The following is a 22950-nucleotide window of genomic DNA, read 5'->3' as shown; positions in this document are numbered from 1 at the left end:
ACACAAGTGTCATTGATGAAAAGTAAAGGAGAACCTGAGGCAATGTGAACTGAGATAACTGCAAATATCAAGTGAAAATTTTATCAAATTACTAGAAGTGGTTGGGTTTGGTTTTTTTTACAATCAACACATTACACTGACTGTAAGTCTCCAGCTCTGTCAGAAGTTCTAAATTGAAGAGAGCTGTGGTATTGGGTATCTGTTTTTCCAACTTTTGTATGACGGGTGTACTCATTATAGACCTGTACTACCTTCCTGATGTCTCAGTCAACCCAAACGTGAAGGGACTGTAACATTATGAAACAGTTAATGTCTTTGCCTTTATTTAGAAACCCACCCTTCTAACCCCTTATACCGATTTCTGTGGAATGTCTCCACACACTACAAATACTCGCACGCCAAGGGAACACTGCTCCTAGAATCATAAAGGTTGGAAAAGACCCTTAAGATCATCGAGTCCAACCATTAACCTATCACTGCCAAGTCCACCACTAAACCATGTCCTCAAGCACCACATCTACCCGTCTTTTAAATACCTCCAGGGACGGAGACTCAACCACTTCCCTGGGCAGCCTGTTCCAATGCCTGACTGCCCTTTTGGTGAAGAAGTTTTTCCTAATATCCAACCTAAACCTCCCCTGGCGCAGCTTGAGGCCGTTTCCTCTCGTCCTATCGCTTGTTACTAGGGAGAAGAGACTGACCCCCCACCTCACTACAGCCTCCTTTTAGGTAGTTGTAGAGAGCAATAAGGTCTCCCCTCAGCCTCCTCTTCTCCAGACTAAACAACCCCAGCTCCCTCAGCCGCTCCTTGTAAGACTTGTGCTCTAGACCCTTCACCAGCTTCGTTGCCCTTCTCTGGACACGCTCCAGCACCTCGATGTCCTTCTTGTAGTGAGGGGAGTTACAAAATCAGATGGTTTAGAATATGAAAATACATTCTTGATATCAAGTATAATATACCCCAATTTTTTTGTTTCGAAAACTCTGCAGACAAGCCAGAACTATTTGCTTTACAGGGTTGCTTCTCAAGGAACAAACTTCCCCCCCAACCCTTTCATTTCAAAGCAGACTCTAGTAAACCCCATCATAATTATCTGCAATGTTTTCATGGACTGTTAAACAAAGATCTAGTTGAAGACTAAAAACTGATGCAAAGACAACACCAACTTGTTTAAATGTTTACTCATCAAATAGTGAAAGTGATAAACAGGAGTAGTGAATAATTAGAGAGCACTTACTGTAGCAGAGAGCTGCGGTCCATTCAGCTGCGCATGCAGGATGGCTTCATTGATGGAGTTCCGGATTCCTGTCAGTGCAATTTCCAGATCGTGCGAGGCAGCCATTTCATTAGTCAGATATTCCAGCGTGGAGATATACTCCCTCCATTGGGCATCCAGTTCTGACACACTGGCCAAACAGCCCCTCATTACATTTAGACAATATCCGACACAGGGTCTGATTAGCGTCAGGCCCTGGCAATGCGGGCAGTACTGCATCTTCACTAGAGCTTTGCTACATTCCTTCGTGAGAGCTGCATGTTCAGTAGTATTTATCACTTCAATGCCCAGACTGAGGGCCTGGCTGAGCATCCTACTTGCCCAAAGAGATTTTGACAGCTCTGTAACCATGTTTTTAGAATAGCGTCCAAAAGGATTTATGTCTTGCCTTGTAAGCCGTAGACACTCTGTATAGTCCTCTGATAAATCTGTAATTCCTGGGTTTATTAGCCGACTATACACCAGAGGAAAGAGACTGTCAAAGAACCGTAATACTGCACTTTCCACTGTAGTCTCTGCGCCCAGAATGTAGAGAGAGATGTCTGTAAAAAGTTCTTTAACAGGCTCTGCTGCTTCTTTTGCCATAGGTCTGTAAGCTGTCTCAAACAGGGAACTTGTGCGGTTTTCAGCAAAGCGAAGCAAAGACTCAAAGGCCTCTAAAAAAGGTCAGGGGAGAGAAAGAACTAGAGGTTAATAGCAAGCCCCTGACATCTTAGCCACAGGACTAATATTGTCCTGAACAAGAACATCAATGGTTACATGAAATCTGCAATGTGAATACACTAACAGTTAATACAGCTTTCATCAGTAATATGATTCAAAAGACACCTAAGTATTACATGTGCATAATCAAGGCAACACATAATACACAAATATTTTCTTAAAAAAAGGTGACTGTATTCTCAGTAGCTAGACACTGACCCAAACTCCAGAGGTCAATGAAGGACCCCCACAGACTCCAGTGAGCACAGGCAGGGTCTATCTAAGATGGCTTTTGTAACTGACACTGCATCTGGGCAGTTCAACTAGGTACATTTCCAAAACATCCCTCTACATACATGTGACATCAGTTTCCAGTACACAGGGAGGACGGCAACGTTTTCAATGTTCCTATAGAACTCCAGAGAATAATACTTGAATAGGCAAAATTATTTATGTGATGCAAGTTCTGGAACTGTGAGCCAGAAGAGTAACAGGTAACAGGAACCGTCTGTAACACACCAATCACACTATCACTGCTGCGCTGGACCAAATAAATAACGATAAAATATCCACATTTCATTGAAGGGTGAAAATTTATATTCTAACTTCTTGTAAAGCTGTAAGACTTCACTGCATATTGATATTAAAGTCAGAGAATAACATCAGTGCACAGAAATGCTGATCCTCATTCATTAACGGTACTTCTCAACTGTAACTGTTTGAAATGTTTTAATAACTTAGTATATGAAAGCAGTATCTTGATAACATAATAACAGCTTAAAGTTGTATTAGCTTTTCATCCCAGGTGATCTATTGCTATAAAATCCTGCATCAAGAATGGAAAAAGCGTAAGGCATTCATGTCCTCCTACAATCAATCTAGATTTCTAAAACACATACTTGTACAATTTGGAGAGCTGACATGCAGAGTCAACACGTGCTAGAAGGAAGGACTAGACAAAGCTGACACACCAATAGCAACTTTTGATAAACTGCTGGACAGCAGCTCCATTGAGCTTGTGAGATGACAGCATACAAACAGAAGTTGAAGCTTTTGTTTCATGGTGCTGTGAGTGGGTGGCTGAGAGGCATTTCTTGCAAAGTACAACTCAAGGATGAAGGAAAGATGCCGTATGAATAAATTCTCTCTCTGTAAACATTGGCTAGGTCTGGACACCAGCCAGTGGTTGGGCAGGACTTGACATCAAGTCCACTATAAACCAAAACAAAATTATAAAGTCAGGAAGACAGTGTCTCCTTTAATGACACCATTTTCGAGTGGCCTAGTTTAAATAAATAAACAAATAAACAAATAAATAAATATTAAGGAGTGCCATAGTTAACACATTTCAAACTGCAGAAGACAAACATTATACACCCAAAACACTGATTGGGGTGCTAGAATTCAGAGACAGGGGCAAGGAAGGGATCAGTTCTCAAAATTATTTTTAATGACGCACAAGACAGTAATCCACACCATTCCCACTGCTTTGTTTGGAAGCTCTACAACAAAAAGCCCCTGACATAAATCATTCTTGCACTCCTCTGGTTGGCGAGTAGTTCCAGTCAAGGCAGGAGACCTATCACTTTATACCTCCTGAGGACTGGCCAGATAATGGGTTTTCGGTCTAATCCTACTCGACATTCAGCTGAACATCACCATGTGATTCACTGCAATGTAACACAAACCAAAGTCGCTCAAAGATCAGCTCAGCAAAGGAGCGGATACAATACTGTAAGTCAAGATTAGCATACACTGGCAAAGTTTTGTAGAAAAGCCTGCTCAGCGCCTTCCTCTATTACATCTCCCTGGGCAACTAACTTGCTTATTATGACAAGCATTACAATCCCTTTACCACAAAGGGTGATTTAACTAGACAGATAATACAACTATCTCATTGTACATTAAATCATCAGTATTTTACACACACACGCACACGCTGTATCCTTCTGCCAGAGAATCACTTTAGCATTCCCACTGGTATTACAGCAACTCATGCTCTGGAAGTGCTTATAAAATCCTAGAAATTAGGAATTCAGATACACTTCAGCTGAAAAAGAAGAAAGTTCATTCTCAGGCAGAGAAACACCTTGCCAAGTTACAGACCAAAGGAGACTTTTACAGATGAAAAAAATTCTGAAAATTAGATTTATGATGGAAATATCAACACAACCTAAACTGTAGTGCAGTGCAATTGCACTATTAAAAGTTTTTTGTTTGCCACATGTCTCCTACAATGCCAATAGTCTTACACTGCTGCTGTACCCTCCACACCCGTAAAGACTGAATTGCAGCCATCATCCTCCTTATCTGAAGACTAAATGAAATGCATTTATAAATGTGCAAGCATCTTTATTGTCCTGAGAAATAACTGCCCCAGTGAAAATGAGAGCAAAACAGTCAATAACAACGTATATCCCAAGAAAACAGACTTCAGCAGCTTCCTGGGATACTAGGTTGTAGACTAGAAACCGTGTAGCATTTTATTTTCAACCCCCTTAACTGTGAAAATTCTGAATTTTTCTGAGACAAGTACGAAATCAAAATATTTAATACTGTCATTTATTTTTCATTGTATAAGAGAAAAATTGTGATGGTATATAGCTTAATTCCTCCTGCAAAAAGAGCCCTAACATCAAAAATATGGTAAAAAAAAAAATATTTCTGCTGATTGTACATGTGCTGTGAACACCCGTAAGGTATCATTTGCTTCCTTATCACCACTGGTCAGACACAAAAAATGACTTATGCTTGCAGGCACTCCAGCAATGATGATTGAGAAGGAAATATGTAGGCCTTTTTTCATTGTTAAGGCATTAAGAGATGTTTGAGATAATCAAATTACTGGATCAGCTGGATGTTCTTAGACGTTTAATTAGAAATAACGGGGCTTCATGCAGTCGAACAATTTTATAATAATGGATAGCTTGCATTCTAGTTGTACAGAGCAAGCAACCTTAGCATCTTGTTTTAAAAGTGATTAATCATATGCTTTTAATGCACCTTGTATGGAGTTTCAAAATCCCCAGAAAGGTTTGCCACTATCTGAAAAACTGGGTGCTCATCTGTGCAGTCAAATACAGCAAACTATATGAACATTTATGAACTCGCAAAAAGCTGAATTCTAAGCACACACCAGGAGAAACACTTGATCATCTTTCATAGCCTTTGGCTTGCACCCCGCCACCAGCAGCATACAATATACTATAAATTGCAAATATGTTGATTCTGAACAGAAATAATATCCAAATAACCAATGATAACCAAAATCATCCAGAATTTGATGGAAACATTATGTATTTTCTGTCTTCCTTTAGTATTGAAATAAATAGGAAGGTGGAGAACAAGGTTTGTTCTTGTGTTCCTCAAAAGCCCCTTTTTGATTTAAGACTACGGGTATAGTGAAACAACAGCCAACTTTGGATTTTGAACTAACACATCAGTAGCTACGTAATGTAAGTCAGGCAACACCACCTTCCACGGGGAGAATTTTGTTCAAACTTTCTCATGCGCTCACAAAACACTTGACACCACCACTGATGTGTCTGTGACAGTCAAACACAGCTGATCAAATACAGCTCACCTCTGGAAACCTCACATCTGAACTGCTGGTGTTTGAAAATTAGCTTCTGGAGATAAGCCCAGTTATGACAAGATGCCACGCTGGTTTTGCTGCTCCACCGGCAGCACAGAGCCTGCCAAGCCAAGCAGCTAACCAGTTTGCATGCTGGGCTTCTAGCCTGGTTCCTAGCATTCACATACACTAAGAATTATATTATGCTCAGTCTAACACACACAGATGGAAAAACATTGCTTTGCACATATAGCATCCATGCTTATTCATCATGAACATGGCACAGCTTGGTTTTGAGTGATAGCTTCCTTCTGACAGAAATACATCCATCCTGACACAGAGGATGTTTTACTTTTCTTAAACCAGCCAGCAGCTACATTTCACACACCTAATGCAATAAAAATCACAAAGGATTCCTGACTTACCTCACACCAGCTTTTGCACCAGTGTAACACCACTGACTTCTTTAGTGGGATTTAATCCTGATTTAAGACCACTATATGTCAGAAGAAGCTGCAGAATTTAAGTGTTTCTGCTAAAGACATCTGCTAAAGGATAGTGCTACAGGGAGAAGCAGATTTAGAAGGCATGTATCAGTCTGCCCAACACTGGTGTGCCAGCATTTTCCAAAGATTTCCTCTATTTTTTCACCACCTGGAGGTCTATCTGGGGGAAGAACAAGATTTTTTTTTTAAGTAACAGTACAGACAAAGGAAAAATATCTAATATTGTAACTACCGCTTTGACTAGTTCCTCATGTCATGTAAACATTGCATTCAATGACTTGTGCTAAATCACTTCAGGCGGAATAGCTTCTCGTGTTTTCAAATTGCTGTCCTCTCTATTCTAATGCAGTCAGGTGCAACAGCTCTCCAAGTTTACGTCCAGGCCACCACCCCTTTTCCTGCAGCCTTATCCTTAGGACAAGAACCAAAGATGCAAAAACGCCACATGTCAATTCACCACTCTTTCTGCCACAGAAGTCTTTCGGGGGGTGTTCCGAGGAATTGTTTATTTTTTTCAGGCTCCCAGACACATGACAACATATCCTCAAGGAAAGACCTCAACAAAACGATCTGCTGAAGCGCATGGCGAGCCTGCACACACACGGTAGTACAAGAGCTTGCATTCAGGATTGCCTTCATCTCATAAACCCCAGATTTCTTACAGTGCATAAAGGTGTCAGCAGATGTGGTCTCGGGGAATACACAGAGATAGGAGTTTTCCAAGAAAATCTGGATTGACATATGATAGCCATACATAGAGAAAGTTCATTTGCTTCCCTCTCTTATACCAGACCTTTACAAGCTATTGAGATCCTTATTCTGTAAGCAACTACAGTGTTCAGATGGTGAGCATTAGGAGAGGGCAAAGCAACTTCCAACTCGCTGGATTATGAATCAGTCCAAATCCACGTTTTCTTTCCACAAGTCCAACACAGGCATGTTAGCATGGGAACCATTTTCCCAAAATAAAGTCAATCTAAGCACCAGACACCTCTGTGCACAGAGGACCATTTCTGTCGGGCAGTAGCTGAGGCTTAGATAGAGCGAGCCTACTGTTTGAATCCTCATGTCTTCTAAAACCAAAGTCGTAAAACTGTGTGCAAACCACAACGCGCAGATGTGAAAGGAAAGTTACTGTCATTGCCATTATGCCTCTGTGTGTGACTCAAAGCTGGTGCCTTGCCCACAGAACTGACAAGGTAAGACCACCCTGCTAATGCAGTGGCTCTCCACTACATTAATAATTCCTTACACTGTGCAATAATTCAATGCATGCTGAACTTTTAAATTTAAAAAATCCACCAGCTTCTAAAAAAAAAAAAAAAAAAGAAAAAAGGAAACCATTATCTTAAAAACATTACTGAAAAGATTTAACAATGCTCAATAAACCAAAAGTAGAAGCAAACACTAAAACTATCTATACAGAAATAACATCTGTGTACATTTTAGATTTGAGTGTAATCATGAAAGAAGAATGGCAAATTTAAGTAGCTCCATTATTTGTTTGGTCTCTTAGGACCACACTAATATTTGGCTCCTTTCCCTTCAACATCTTGCATTTATTACAGAGTTACAGGATGAATGAAAGCTACAGTTTGTTGAACAATAGCTTCCTTTTAATGCTTTCAAGTCCATTAAATCTTCTGCATCTTTATGGCTTGCCAAAATAAAGGACAACATATTAATATTTTGCAGCAGTAGAATTTAAGTACATACTATTTGCAATTTGGTGCATAGAGAACAATGTACACAGCAGAAAAATCACACCCAGATACACGTCTACATGACACACAAATGATAAAATTCAGAGTTCTACTTTTTTGGATATGCAATGATCTCTAAACATATTTAAAAGAATAAGGACAAGGAGTGCTCAAAAAGCATCATTAAACAAGATGAACAGGTGGGGGTTTTTTTAAGATCTTAAGATTATTTTAAAAAGAATGCAAGTGCAAAACAAATTGTGTCATGTTTGCAAAGACAGAACCTGAAATCCATTCATTCATTAAGCTGCTTTTGAAAACAACTTCTTGTAACTTTCAGCTTCATTTCTATTTCGTGACATTTTGCTAGCAGCAAAGAATGTCAAGCACTGGAAGCTTCCTTCTTTTTTACCCTGAATCACTCTGCTGAATGTAGGGCCAAAGCTCTTCATTAACAACCTATTTTTTCATGTGTTTTACTGTTTTTAGAATGGCGGTCTTCCTATACATAAACACATCATGAAGCCGACGAGAAATAACATACTAATAAACATATCAGCAGTCTCATGGAAATACCACGTCCACCCCATGGTAGTTGACACCACACCAACACTTGCAGGAAACATTGCAAGCTTGTTCCAAAACATTTTGGGCCAGAGAAAAACCTGAAAGCTCTCCGAATCTGGGCCAAGTGGAAGCATCTCTTGCTTTCTACCCACCTCCTGCAGCTGCTTTTAAGAAGGTGCAAAACAGATTCAAAAGCAAGAAAGCAAAGTCAGTTTTGGCAAGGGGGAAAAGGAAGCTTGAATTTGCTCACCTTGACAGCATACCCTCCCCGATCAGACAGTAAAAAGAAACCAGCTTTCCATTACTGTGCATAGGGCAAGATCTTTACTTAATAGTCTCTCCTTAAGTTTGTCTACATTAATAACATCAGATAAATATCCCGTCACGTACCTGTTGATAGAAACTTCTGCCCAAGTTGAAAAGTAAGAAGTCTGTGCCTCCTTCTCTGTCCATACTTAACTGCTACGGACAACTCTGATTAACCAGAAATCAATGGGTAGGATTATTTACAAGCTACTGCTATCATCCTTTAACCCTCTGCTCAGTTCCAAGTGTAATTTAAGACTGTTTTTAACTTAAGAAAACTTACGAAAAGTTGCAAGGGCTTTAAAAAATTCTAGCAGTGAGACTTCCAGAGCATAAGAATACCTGGTTTTTCCTCAGTAACATCTCCTGTGCTGGGAGCTTGGACAGCAGTTTGCCACATTTAACACTGGACACGAGAAAGCCTGGTGCAATTTGAGTTTCAGAGCAGCAGACCCACCATCATAGTTCGGTAATGTGAGCAAAGCTAAGACACTTGGGAAAACGAATTCCCAAATGGTCTGATGGGAGACTGACTTCCAATAACAGCCATAGGAACCATCACCATTAAGTACCATCTGAAAACGTCTATCTTGGCATGAGAATTAGTTATTTGTTGTTTTCATATGCACAAACCTATTCTTTCAGCCTGGGCACACAAGAAGCAACCATCCCCTCAGACTGCTGCCTCAGCCAGCAAACCCACACCCTTTTCCGAATCAAACAGTCCGACAGTACACTTATCGCTTCTTTTTCTTCTACTTTTTTTTGAAACTTAAACAGCTTCTTTACTATACAATCTTGTACAGAGAGAAGGGACGAAAATATGCAGCTCATATTTTGGGTGAACTTTGAGTTATTTTGGTGAGTATTTGATTCCAGAAGCATCAGTAACAGGAGTAACATCACCAAGTTTAAAACAGGCTCACTGCTTCATAGGCTGGTGATGCAAAGGGAAAAAAGGCAGTAGACACACAAGCCTAGGAGATACCTTAATAACAACCAAACAGTCCAGTGATAAATAGCAATCTTTTGTTCTGCTCTGGTCATTTTGCCATGAAATCAAATAATGATTTCTGTAGACTGCGTGCTGGGAAATATATCCAAATTGCTGGAAGTAGTAACCACAGCGCACACATTTTTCAGACTTAGTGGCCTTGGCTTTATCATTAACAAAACAACAATGTATAACAAAGTTGCAACCAGCTGCAAAAGTATTTATCAAAGACAGACTAGAGAAAGCTCTGCAGTACCAAACCGTATCTGCCCTTTTTAAAGAAAACACTACATGGAACAGTTTATAGAAAATAATTAAGCTGTTATGCTTCACAAAATCAGTTACAGTTTGCTAACTGGATTTTGAACTACTCACTATTTATTTCACCTTCAGACTTTTTGTGAATACAATGAAGGAGCTGGTAATTAAATTTAGCTGTTTATTATTTCTGTATACTGCATTTCAGTACAGTTGTACCTTATTTTATACATTGTAATTACAGGGTGCAATTACTTACTCCTTTTAAAAGTGAGCAGTCTCAAGTAAAACTAGATCAGTTGACCAGCAGAAAGCTGGAGACCAGATGTGGTATTAACCTTTTATGACACCACTGGGCTTCCGCTGACAGATAAATAAAGCAAGTAGTTCTTTGGGAATATTCGTGCAGTAGAAGGCTGATGGACATCCAGCATCGCCATGGTAAGATGATCTAGAAGAGCAGTAAAAGCCCTGAGGACTATGGTTAGACTTTTTATAAAGCCATGGCTATCAGTATTATTCTCCTTCCGTCAAAACAGAATTCCAAACGATGATTCATATAATTAATATCTGCCAAGTTCAAACCTGTCAGCTATTACTTAATAATATCAATTCACAGTTTTAACAGGAGTTGGGCCAAAATAACCGAAGAATGAACTACGGCTGTGCTTCAACAACATTAGCTATGCCTTTAATTTGCTTTCCAAGAACAATTAATTTATAAAAACAGTTCTCTCAATCTACAAGGGAAAAAAACCACAAGCAGTTCTGTATCTGTAGGTAGCTAGGCTCTTCACATAACTGTAACTATCTTTGAAGTTCTTAGGAAGTTTAACAGCCATCAGACTGGGAGCAGAAACGATGTTATCTGATTTATTTGATCAATCACTAACAGAGACAGTGATGACTAGAAGCGACAGCTACACCAAGTAGCACACAATTCCCAAGATGGATTACAGCACAAAGCACTTGCAAAATAGCTTTGAATGACAACTCTGTAACCATCATTTCTTTCAAGATAGACCCACAGAAACAGTCTACAATGCTTAAATTAGGTCTGATCTAACTATTCTAGTGAACAAAGTTTCTGCCACATAAAAAAGCATCTGCTTTTATTGTTTCGGGCTAAAACCCTGTGCACAGTTGCAAACATGTATAGTGAACTGAAAAGTCGTCATTTTTCCTTAGAAAATAAAAAAAAAATTGCAGTAAAAATAGACAACAGCTTGAACAATATTTTCTTAAAAATCAACCCTGAATCATCACCTTATGGGATGAGACAAACCCCTGGGATATTTTCAAGTAACGTTCTTGCTGTGGGGTGGTTTTTTTTTTCACATATTTGAGTATTGTTGTAAATTATACTGTATAGTCAGCCCCAAAAGGTGTGTTGGCCCAACAATCCAAGACTTGCATGGTGTTAGACAGGATTTATACTGGGCTCTAAAAAGTGGATTGCCCTCAGTTTGGTTTCTTCAGAATGGATACTTGGTACGTATGGCTGCAATTCCTTTGAATGAGCAGAACCTCCAGTGCCAAAGTGTTGCACGCTTTTTCTACCAATTGTCAATGCACAACAGTTTGGTTATTAAACTGTAACTGTACACTTAAAACTCACACAGTTGTTACCAAAATACACAGTGAACGATGGAGCTCAAGGTACCTTTAGGGCATGCCTACACCTGAGGCTAGCCAGGGAGGTAACTGTTCCTCGTGACTGTACCTCTTATGCACTGACACGCAAAAATGCTACTAATGTTGGGAGATGGTACAAAACAATTACCTCGTTCTTTCTGCGGTTCCGTAGCAATTACTTTCCCATGTGCACAAGCAGTTTTTCAATGCTGTGAATCACTACACTATGCATGCTAGCATGGGGCTGGTTTATAAGTGAGGATAGTACCTTTATTGTAATCTCCAGGATTAAAGCTTTCAGGTAATCTCTTCCCACAGACTGCTGGACAGAATAAAAGGATATCACTTTTCTTTGGATTTCCCAGGCTACTTTTATCACAAGTACTTTTGGAATGAGATACTTAGCACATAATAGTGTAGTTTCCAGACTAAAACAGACTTGTGGAAGAATCTCTGCACATTCACAACTGCAGTATGGGCTCACTTGAGAGCCTGAGGCAGCGTGTCATTTATGATAGCACTCTGAATGCTCTGGGCCTATATGGAGTTAAAAAACTCTCTTAACTGGAATCTATTCCTAGGTAAGGGTGAGGACAACATTTAAACAACACCACATATAGGACATATACATACAAGTATTCAGGAGCAAGCAAGTCATAGTAACCGTGGACTACTGACATATGAAAACCAGGAAGTCCAAAATGCAATTAGGTGGGGACACAGCTAATGTACAAGTAAAACGTGGATATGTAGAGATATTGCTGTTTTATATTGCTCGAGGAGAGGGACTATTCAAAAAATATTAGGAAAAAAATGGCCAAAAATTGCTTCTGAAGCCTTCCTGCAAGTGAAAGCCATAGAGAAAGTAAAAGCTGTGCCAGCTATGCACAGTGCCAGGTACTAATACTGGAGAGGAACAGATGCCATCGTTAGACAAAGAGAGGGCATTTATGTTGGTGGTCTGTTGGAGCTCAAACACACTGCACATTTGACACAATTGGGCTTGGAGAGCAAGCAAATGGGGCTTGCCAAAACTGCTACAGACTTCTCTCTGTTGCTTGACTTACACAGTGGCACTGATAATGATCCACGAGGCACTGAGCACTGGGATGTTACCTACAGAGAAGTGTAAAATATAAAACATATCTTTAGAATCCAGATGTGACCAGAGAACCGAATATGCTCTAAAACTTGAATCTGGTACATTGCTGCACTACATGTTCATGTTTCCTGGCAGGGACACACTTCAAAGTTACCAGTAACTTTGGGACACAGAAGAAATTGAGGTATTTTATTTGTGTATCCCTGGTGTATTAAATACTATCGAGAAAGGAAAGTACAAAGTAGTTCTAACAACTTACATTAATTAGGAAGAACCAAAAATCTCTCTTCTGAGTCAATCAAGAGAAAGCAGGAAGATGTAAAAGTCTCTTCATTCTTCTGGGAATCTTTTCATTAGCAGAAAAGCAATGAGACAGCAGTCTCTAGAGAGAATTTTCTCAACCCTCTAATTAAGGAGTTCAACTGGCAGTAGGAAAACTAATACGTTTGTTTCAGAAGGTCATGAACTATTTCACAATTTCCAGCTGAATTAGTTAGGTGGTCCATTATGACCTGTTTCTAAAAATGTAAAATAACTACAAGACACAGGGTTATCTTAACAAAGATGAAATGGGGGGGTGGGGGTGGGGGGTGGGGAGGAGGTTGGTTGTTTTTCATGGGTTTTCTTCTCCTTGTTTAGGTACTAATGTATAAAGACAAGAAATTATGTCTGAGTTCCATTAAAGACCTAAGGTCACAAATAAGACTTAAAAAAATACTCCTTTTTTAAGTCTAGATTAAATCTGTATTTATCAACAACTTTACAACAAAGAAAACGGTCTTTACGTACAGAACAGCAATAATGCAACCCTGTGTGTTCAACAATGAAGACTCTCTAACCCAGAACTGCCAGCTGGCTTGAGAACCTCGCTCCATGTGCCCACATGCCAAGCATCCAGCCCTCAGCTGCAAGAGGGAAAAGGATCATTACTCACCAGGGCAGTGAGACACTCAGTGGCAGTCTTCACAATCACTGTGTACTTCTAATTTGTTCAAAAGCATGGGCCACAAAACCTTTCAGCTGTTTGTTGTGATTCTGGATTGGGTAACACCAACTTCATTTCCCAGTACTGTGAACCTACTAACTTTACCCACCCTTCTTTCTCAGGCTAGGCTACATAGGAAAGCCTTTACAAAATAAACTAAGGAAAACATAAAAGTCCAATAGCTAAGTCTTGGTGCAGAGACAGTCTTTCATACAAGTAATCTTATGCAAATGGTTTAATTCAGTGGCTTTTGTGGTTTTCAGATCCTTGGACAACTCCTATCTACCAAAACAAGTGACAAACCAGCATGCAGTATCCTTACCCAAATTTCAGCTGAAAACACTCTTTGGTATTGTTCCACAGACCAGCTGCAGGCCACTAAATGGTTCATGTATGGTCCACAGGGTGAGAGCTATTGGGCTTTTCCATAGTACACCAAAAAGCATATAGTCATCTAGATTAAAGGCAAAGGCATTGGCCCTGGATAAAAGATATAGGTAAGTAATGCTTAAAAACCAAGAACTTTTCCTGCAACATCTATTTTTGGCTGTCTCCTCTTATAGATCACTTTGGAAACATATTTGATACCATAACACCATAAGGTAATTGAAAGGATATGTTTGCTTGAAGATCTGACCTTGTTCATGGACTTTCTTTACAGTCAGAACAAAGGATTTCACTAGACTACTGAAGAAAAATAGTGTAAAAGACTTCCATGACTGATTTCAACAGACACTGAATCCAAACAATTATAAATTTAGGAAAATATTCTAGGTGTTGCTTTTTAAAATTTCACATGCTTACAAAACCTCTCTCAATGGAAAAATTAAAGGTGGATTAATACTTAAAATAATCCTATAAAAATAGAACACATTCTTCTTTATGGTGAAGAGCTTCTCGATTTATCCTCCAAATTCCTTCAGTTAAAGTGACTGGCATGTGTTCAACATATGGGTCAGCACTGGCAGAAGTGCAGAAGTACAGATGTTGGTGATTTGACAGCTAACCAGATGTTTGTCGGGAACTAGCTCCAGTTATTCCTAAGGGAAAGCGCATAAAGTCCGTTAACACTAATAAATCAACGCACCTATTTTTCTCCTGAAATTCCTTCCTTAAAAAAGAAAATACATGAAGGTAAGTTTTTCCAGTCACATTAACTACAGAGATTTTACAAGTCCCAGCCGCACCAATGAAGACCAAAGACTAAAGCAATGAGACTTATGTGCAGAAAATTGTGCAGTCCTTGATCAAAATAAAGTCACCATGACATCATATTTCAATGTTGCCACACGTATCCAGACACCCTTCTGAGATGAGTAGGGCTTCACAAGATCACAGAAGTTGCTTAAATTCAAGAAGTTGCATAGTTGCAACCCTGCGCTTGCTTATTCATCCCCTAAGTCTATTGGTGGTCAGATCACAATTCAGTACATCATTTTTTTGCATGAGTAGCAGTAGCAGAGGAATTTTGTAAGAGATAACAAGGATAGGCTAAAAAATGTCGAAGAATTCATAGACGTGCTTTGTTCATTTCAAGTTCCTCTATATAAAGCTTTATGGCTTGGATCTAAGTGAACTGACTGAAGGACCAGCCTGAGTCACACCATCAGTTAAGAAGTTCCCGTGAATAGTCCTGAACTTTGAATATCTGGGGACTTGCAAGGTTGTTAAAAGTTAGTAACTCTTTCCCCTCTGGGCTCACCGACCTTCAAGGACTGCTACAAAAGGTCTGTTTGTGATTTTGATTGATAGGGTATCTTAAAGAGTTGATGTTCACTTCATTAACAGGGGCTTCTTGAGATAGCTCACCAAAGAGAACAAGATGCCATGTTAAGCCCCAACTTCAGTAAGTTGCTCGTGTGCCCTCATTTACAAAATGTGACAGACATGCATTACACGCACTAAAAGGACCATTCTCTGAACTCAGAGGGTTTCCCCCCTCTCTGCAGGACCTGTTTATTTCTGTATGAGAAAGGTGCATGCAATTGATTTTGTCCATTTTTCTGGCCCCCTTTTTCCCTACTATGTCAGAACTCTTAGAAAATGCTTTGTAAAACACTTGCAGATCTTATTTGCTTCCTTTCAGTGTCTTCCCACAAGAAGTAGCAGTCCTCTCAATTTTTACACCTGAAACTCACATTTTCAACTTGGGCCCTGATTCACAAAGGTATTTAAGCATAAGCTTTACCTGCTGAGGACCACGGATGCTTTCAATTATCGCACTGAGTGCGGGTCCAGAGATAAAGGGTAGATTTTTGTGGGAATGCATTATAGTTTTCTTCTCCTGCTTTCTCATGTAGTATTATTGAAGTCATCACTGTGTTGCTTCCTCTATTGCTTAGGGGTATTTGGTACATTATGATGTATACTTAGTTTGTTTTGATTAAACACAGGTCATTAGTGATAGAAACTCAACTATAGAAATATTATACTTTGAAGTATCTATCACATACATCTGTCATACTGAAGTTTTAATACGCAGTTGTTAAGACCTCTCATATATATGCAGCTTTTATAGTTTTGTTTAAAGTTTTGTGATCTTTTACTCAACAACTTAATGAAAAATCAGAGTTGCAGATAAATCAATCTGATAACAAAAGCAAGTTAGCCATTATGCTACAGCAGAGTTCCAACATGAATTAGTGAACTGAGATTGACTGCAGCAATATAACGCTGTCTTTAATTACAATTCAGAGCTTCCCTTTCCAGGTAGCTTTAGAGGGATTTTAGCAAACAAGTATTCAGAACCAAAGCACCAAAACTGTGATCTACGTAAACGGTATCGTAAGCCTTAACAAGCCCTGATTAAGCCAGTAGCGTCTTTTAGGAAAGAGGGAGTCTCATGAACGCAAGCAGCATTGCAGAACAATGGTACAATGAATCAGAAAAGTGAAAATATTCATAAATGAAGAGGTTGACAGGTTAAAAGAGGTTGATATGCAAAGCTCAGTATACACTACAGGAAACACTGGACACATCTAAGAAAAATATCTGGCTTCTATCACATGCCCATCGTGAATGACCTGTCTAATATGACTGTGCTCTAGTTTGCAAAGAAGTTTGGGGAGCTGTCTAAACTGGAAAAGAACTGGAACACATTTGAGACACAAGCATCCCTGCTGCAAAGGGACCAGTCTGACAGATGACTTCTGCAGCTGTAAGCTGCAGCTATAAGTTGCATTTTACTTTGCCATCTATTACCTCTGAGCAACTGTCTCCATACTTCCAAATACACTCACGGAGTGTATCTTATTGCCAACTTGCTTTCTTCAGTCAGAAAATTACCCAGGCGTAAAGTCCAAAATTTCACTTCAAAGCTCTGACAGGAACCCTAGCTCATACACCTCTTACATACAAAAAAAGCATAGTGAACCTATTTCAAACATGCAGCCATTCACTTTACTATAGCACAGCCTTGGCTTTTCAACAGTGCATTGTTTTAACACACTGAAGTCCATCAGTTACTCTTATTCTCTCATAAGACAAAGAGTTTAATTCTCAACAGTAAGTACAGAGAGCTCCACAGTATGGTCACTTTCTCTTCTATCCTACAAACTCAGCCAACTTTAATCACTCAGTTCTGTCCTAACTATATAATTCATGTTATATTAAAAACACTTAACATATGAGGAGCAAACAGATGCTTAACTGAAAGACAAAGTCTATGAAGAATTTATCTTCCTAAAATGTTGATCTTCATTTCAAGGTCATATGGAATCGATAAAAATAAATCAATTTTTGTACCCTACTCATTTAGGGATAACATTATTAGCCCAAACATGAAGTTTTAAAAAGGGGGGGGGGGAAGTCACCACTGTGAAATAGTCTGACAGTAATTTTGTTGGTTTTGTTTCAGGAGAAATTACAAGATTCAGCCATTTTCATGATCAAGTAAATTCTCCACTTCTTATTCTGGATCTTTAAATTCATGGTAATAGACACCTCCCACTTAAACTCCCAGAGTTGAAGTTCTACTGTCTGAAGCTCCAGAAGTGATTGCTTATTTTAACAAAGACACTGTGGCATGAAACTTTATCTGTATAACGCTGTAATGGGATCAATCCCTTCAGAAGCACTGAAAGAAACCGAGAGGAACAACCACCCAACCGAATAAAGAAATTACTGATAGACTGAAAATAAGAGGGTAACAGAAAAAGCATAAGAAATTCCGGGCCCTGAACAAAAACATGTTTGCTGCATTTGAGACCCAGTTCAAAAAAGCATTTTGGCATACAGAAAGTTTATCTTATTTCTGCAATGCAGTTCTTAATCCACAAAATCCCGATAGAACTTCAGTGCACACTTAAGTTTTCTGCCAAGAAAGCGGATTTGTGAAACAGGGCCGTAAACTTTGCAAAATCATTTGAATTCTATGAGGCCATTCCAATTCCTCTGACAAATCGCTTACCTTCTCGTTCCACAAATGTCAAATTGTTGAAGAGTTTTCTCTTGTCTTTCAGATCAATCTTCTATAATGACACTCTTCGTAAGATTATGGGAAAAAAATGTTGACTTGATTAATCTATTCTGGGAAAGGTTATAAACCACCTCCTTGCAAATAGAACAGACTATTTCAGTTGGAGGGAACCTACAACGATCATCTAGTCCAACTGCCTGACCACTTCAGGGCTCACCAAGTTAAAGTGTGTTGTTAAGGGCGTTGTCCAAATGCCTCTTAAACACTGACAGGCTTGGGGCATCGACCACCTCTCTAGGAAGCCTGTTACAGTGTTTGACCACCCTTTTGGTAAAAAAATGCTTCCTAATGTCCAGTCTAAACCTCCCCTGGCACAGCTTTGAACCAATATTCTGCTTTGACCAAAAATTTTCCAATCTTGTGGAAATATCATGCCCTAACTTTTTTTTTTTTTTTGCTTACTCACTCCATTTCACCATCTGCAACAGCATGCTCTGGCCTGCCTGCGCCACTTCACTCAGTGCTTGAATGTCATCTAAATTTTAGGACATTATGATAACTGCATTCAAGTTTGCCACATTTCATCACTTAGCGCAAAGACATTATTTGTAACTACATGCAAATTCCCTTATAAATTTCTGTTCAATACCTTTTTACTGGAAGACCTAATACGCATCTCATCTAAAATCACAACCTACTGCTGCTTTTGGGCAGCATTATGGGGGAAGCAGGGTCCATAGTCTAATCCTGCCAACCAACTAAAAGAGCTGTTACAAATTAGATGTCTCTGGGATAGCATTATTCCTACAGACATGCCTCACCTGGAACAAAGATTAAAGGAGGGTAGACATTATTGAAGCAAGTAAGGAATAGGAAGAATTCTAAGGAAATTTATTCAAGCCAGAAAAGTAAATGACTTTAAAAATCCTAATCAGGTTCCATTCCCACCCTTCCTTTCCCCAACGCTGCCCTGGCCACGCAATTCCTGCAGGAGGCCAGAGAAGGGAGCTCTGCCCTGAGCAGGAGGCATCTGTTCCAACCACCTCCCTTCTTCATTTCTTAACCCTCACACAACAGAAACACAATTTTCATTATCAGACCTGTTAAGAACAGATCTCCTGCTACATGCAGCTCTTAGACGCAAGTGTTTAGAGAGACAGATATGCAACACTTGGAAAAACTTCCCCATCCTAATAGAGGGAAGCTCTGTAAGAACCAAGAGCTTCCCAATTCAAGATACTGTCAAAGCATCCCTGAAATGGAAATTCACTGATGCTGAATAGCCTGCACTGTAATTTAGTGAGGCACAGCTAGAGAGAACACACCAAATAGCAATTTAGCAAAGAGTAACAGAGCAAGAGACACAAGCCATTAAAATGAAAGTGTCACCAGGTGAAGGGGTTTCCAAATTTATAGAGAATATAACCTTGAGGACTGATGTTCAATATTCTCTTCTGAGACCAGGTGTAGGAGATTTGCTACTTGGGGAATTACAACATGATGATGAAAGCAGAGAGCACAACATATGAGCCCTTAATCTGATACAGTACAATAGCCATGCAGTCTGTCACACTGGCCAAGACAAACATCCATCTACATCTTCCTAGAGACGAAACGCCTGATATTACAATGGGACCTTGAGGTACGCAAAAGTGTACACCCATTGGTCCTCAAAATAAGGCATTTGATTTAGCTGAAAGCTACTAAAATATCACAGAAATAGCCAGGGAACATTCAGAATTTATTTTTGGATCTTGTGGTTAACTGGGACAGGATGGCATAGACTTTTGGGACAGAAAGCAGTCATCATGAAGGAACTGCCACACAGGAAAAACTAGAGCTTGATCCAGTCCCAGGTCTGATAGCACAAAATAGTTACCATCAGATGCTTCACACAAAGCCACATGAAGTCCTGCAGTTGACAGCTCCAGGGTATAGAATAACATGCCCGGGGACCTGCCCAATCTCTCAGGGTCTTTTCTGTCTTTAATATACCACAAGAATTTCTTGTTATTTGTTTTTACATCTTTGACTCTTTGCTCTTCAAATTCCATTTCAGGCTCTTCAGTTTCCTTCTCACACTGCCCACTCTGGACTGTGCCTCTGGTCTCTAGGATTCACTAGTGTTGGATTTCCAGTTTCTGACAGCTATTTCTTCTGCTCAAATAACCTCCTGAACTTTGTGTTTAAGCATATGGATTCACTTGCCTTTCTGCTCCTTTTCTCGCATGGTGCTATTCCTATTTGCAGTGACAGATTGTGGTGTACTCAAGTAGCTACTATGCCTAAACTAAGATTTTAATTTCTATACTTAATCACAGCCATATATTTAAACAGTGTTCACATTGTTCTAGTAATCAAGACAGGACCCCAAGCACATTGGTCATTATGTTTTCCAGTCTCTATATAATCTAGGCTAAATTTCAACTGTAAAACTCTACTGGGAGCATGAGACAACTTGCACATTTAAATTCAAGTCTACATAAACCAGACCCAGCCTGCAGCTAACTGAAGCAATTAAGGTAGACAAGTAATATTAGGATCTCTGAATCAAATATAGCAGTAACATCTAAAAAGTCTGTCTCTATCACATGGATAAGCAGTGGGTTGTTTTAGCTACATATATTTGTGCAAGAGTGTAATAGCAAAACTTTCAAAGAGCCCTAGGCTCAGAAAACTGTAGCATCTTTGGAAATACTGCTTATTAATGTTTTTAGGCAACATTTGCCATTAAGATGCTGGAAGTTTGCAAGTAAGTGACAAATACAAATTTAAAAAACTTTCTACTTCCTGAAAGGCTGGCGTACGTCTCAGCTCATAGCACTTAAGCATCTGGGACATGTTTCCCATTTCAACTAACCTGACAACGCAAAGCAAAAATTAATTACAGACTGATTCCCTTGCTACAGAAATCATCCTATTCTTTTCAGTGGGGCAGCTCAGAAAGCAAAGTCCTTCTTCCAACTAAGAGTATTAAAATTTGTCCCCCAATGAGATGTTCCACTGCATGGTTTCAGGGGTCTCCCTCAATCAATAAACACATTATCCACAGATTAATGACAAAAGTAAATTGCCATATATCATCTCTCACATCTTCAATATTCTCCATGGATTTGCCTCCTTCAGCCTCTATGAATTAATCTTCTTCACTCTTCCGGACCATTCATCATGCTCTTTCTCACTCTAACTCACTATCTCCTTATACCACAGAATGTCTTTCATCTCTGTTGCAGTCACATTTTGGAACAGCTTTCTTAACCCTATTAATCCCTATCTCAAGATCATTCTTCTTACAGCCACATGACCTCCTCAAGTCTTTTCCTAACAGAACAAAAACATCTTACCACCGTTTCATTCCCACTCTTCTTGAAACATTCATCCCTGAATTTTGTCATTCACATTCCTTTGTGTTTAGCTACTGAATAATGCAGAAGTTACAAATACAAAAAAAAGAGTTAAATGGTAAATTCATACTGCTTACCCAACTGAACTATACAGCTGAAATCCAATAAATGGGAATTAAACATTTTTATATGAAACTTGTAAATATAAAGGTAATTTACCATGCTATCTTTTAAATGTACATTTGCTTTTCAAAGGAATTTGGAATACATTGATCAGCACATAAAACAGCCAAATCATTCAAAAAGTTTTAAATAAAGGTCTTCAAGATACAAGGGAATAGTAAAATCCCATTTTACATCAACATTATGTTTATAATATTTTTTTACCATTAATGAACAGCATTTGATATATCTTCAGTAATCTACTGAACAAAGACAAAAATACTGGCTCTTGCTAAACATATTAAACAAACTGGTACAGCCTATTTCAGTCCCACATATATAATATAACATAGGAGGGAAGGGCAGCAAAGTTATATGAAAGACAAAGATGCAAACTTGTGAAATCCTGTCCATTTTCCTACTCTCCATTTACAGCTACCTCTGAAAAAAAAAAAAAAAATTCTACAACTTAGTGCTGTTTACAGAAGAAAGCAATAATAGTTGCCTACTAAACACAAGCATGACAAAATTCTACAGTGATTTATAGAGAGTTCTCACATTGTACTGTAAAAAGGAAGGATCTCCTATTGAAACACTATCATAGCTCCCAATGAACAGAAAATGTCCTATATAGCCTGGCTCAAATGGAACAGTGCCATACAAGCCCTTGGTAGGCCAGAACAGGAAACAACAGAGGCAGAGGCTTCCCAGATTAACAGCTGAAACAGCTACTGGTCAGGAACACTTCAATAAGCACAGAGCAACACCAGCACTCTCTACAGTCACAACACATTAACACCTACAGCCATATTTTCCTGTAAGATGTATCTTGAACACCTAGGATAAATTTCTCAAGAATAAATCAGAAATTTTGGAATGGATATCTAAAACAAAAGTCACTGGAAACTGCATTCCCTTAGGTGGCTTAAAAAAAACAACTTCCACAGTTTAAATTTTTTAATGAATTGTTGGCTTATTAATATTATATGGAATTTATACAATTAAAAAATTACATTATCATACACATTACTGCCCTGGTTTTATATAGCCATCAGCCTACACATTTATCATAATTCCAACACATGGACTGCATGATACTTTCACAATATTAAACATTGCACAATTATAATTCTTTTCAGGAAAATCAAGGGCATTTAAGCATGCGCATGTACAAGGAACAGGGGGAAGTAGGGTGTCCAAGAGAGCATGGTAAAAGAGCTGCTTTTCTTTCTGTATGCCTTTCTAGCTGCTTCCCACCATGAGACTGTCTCCCTTCTGTCAGGAACCACTTTACAGAGGGCGTTCCTGGAACGTCAGTCTAAACTTTTCCTGTCAGGTTGGTAAGGAACATTCTCATTCTCCTTTTTCTGTAGATAGACCAGCTGCTGAAGACACATTTATAAAAAAACAGCAAAAGA

At 39.1% G+C, this 22950-nt stretch overlaps 1 protein-coding gene across 1 annotated transcript in view; it reads right to left on the bottom strand.

Annotated features, from left to right (window-relative positions):
• Positions 1 to 22950, bottom strand: part of LOC309594676 (glypican-5-like) — a gene marked incomplete at both ends in the record, with an annotated part of 385721 nt that overhangs the window by 294117 nt on the left and 68654 nt on the right. Inside the window, one exon of the mRNA XM_082320908.1 lies at positions 1239 to 1933. Within this exon, the coding sequence (XP_082177034.1) occupies positions 1239 to 1933 (695 nt within the window). The remainder of the gene's footprint in view (positions 1 to 1238; positions 1934 to 22950) is intronic.

Source organism: Platalea leucorodia, assembly GCF_965183815.1.
Source record: "Platalea leucorodia genome assembly, chromosome: 8".
Taxonomy (NCBI): Eukaryota; Metazoa; Chordata; class Aves; order Pelecaniformes; family Threskiornithidae; genus Platalea; species Platalea leucorodia.
The sequence above is the reverse complement of the archived record's forward strand: the minus strand, read 5'-3'. Positions and strand labels throughout refer to the sequence as shown.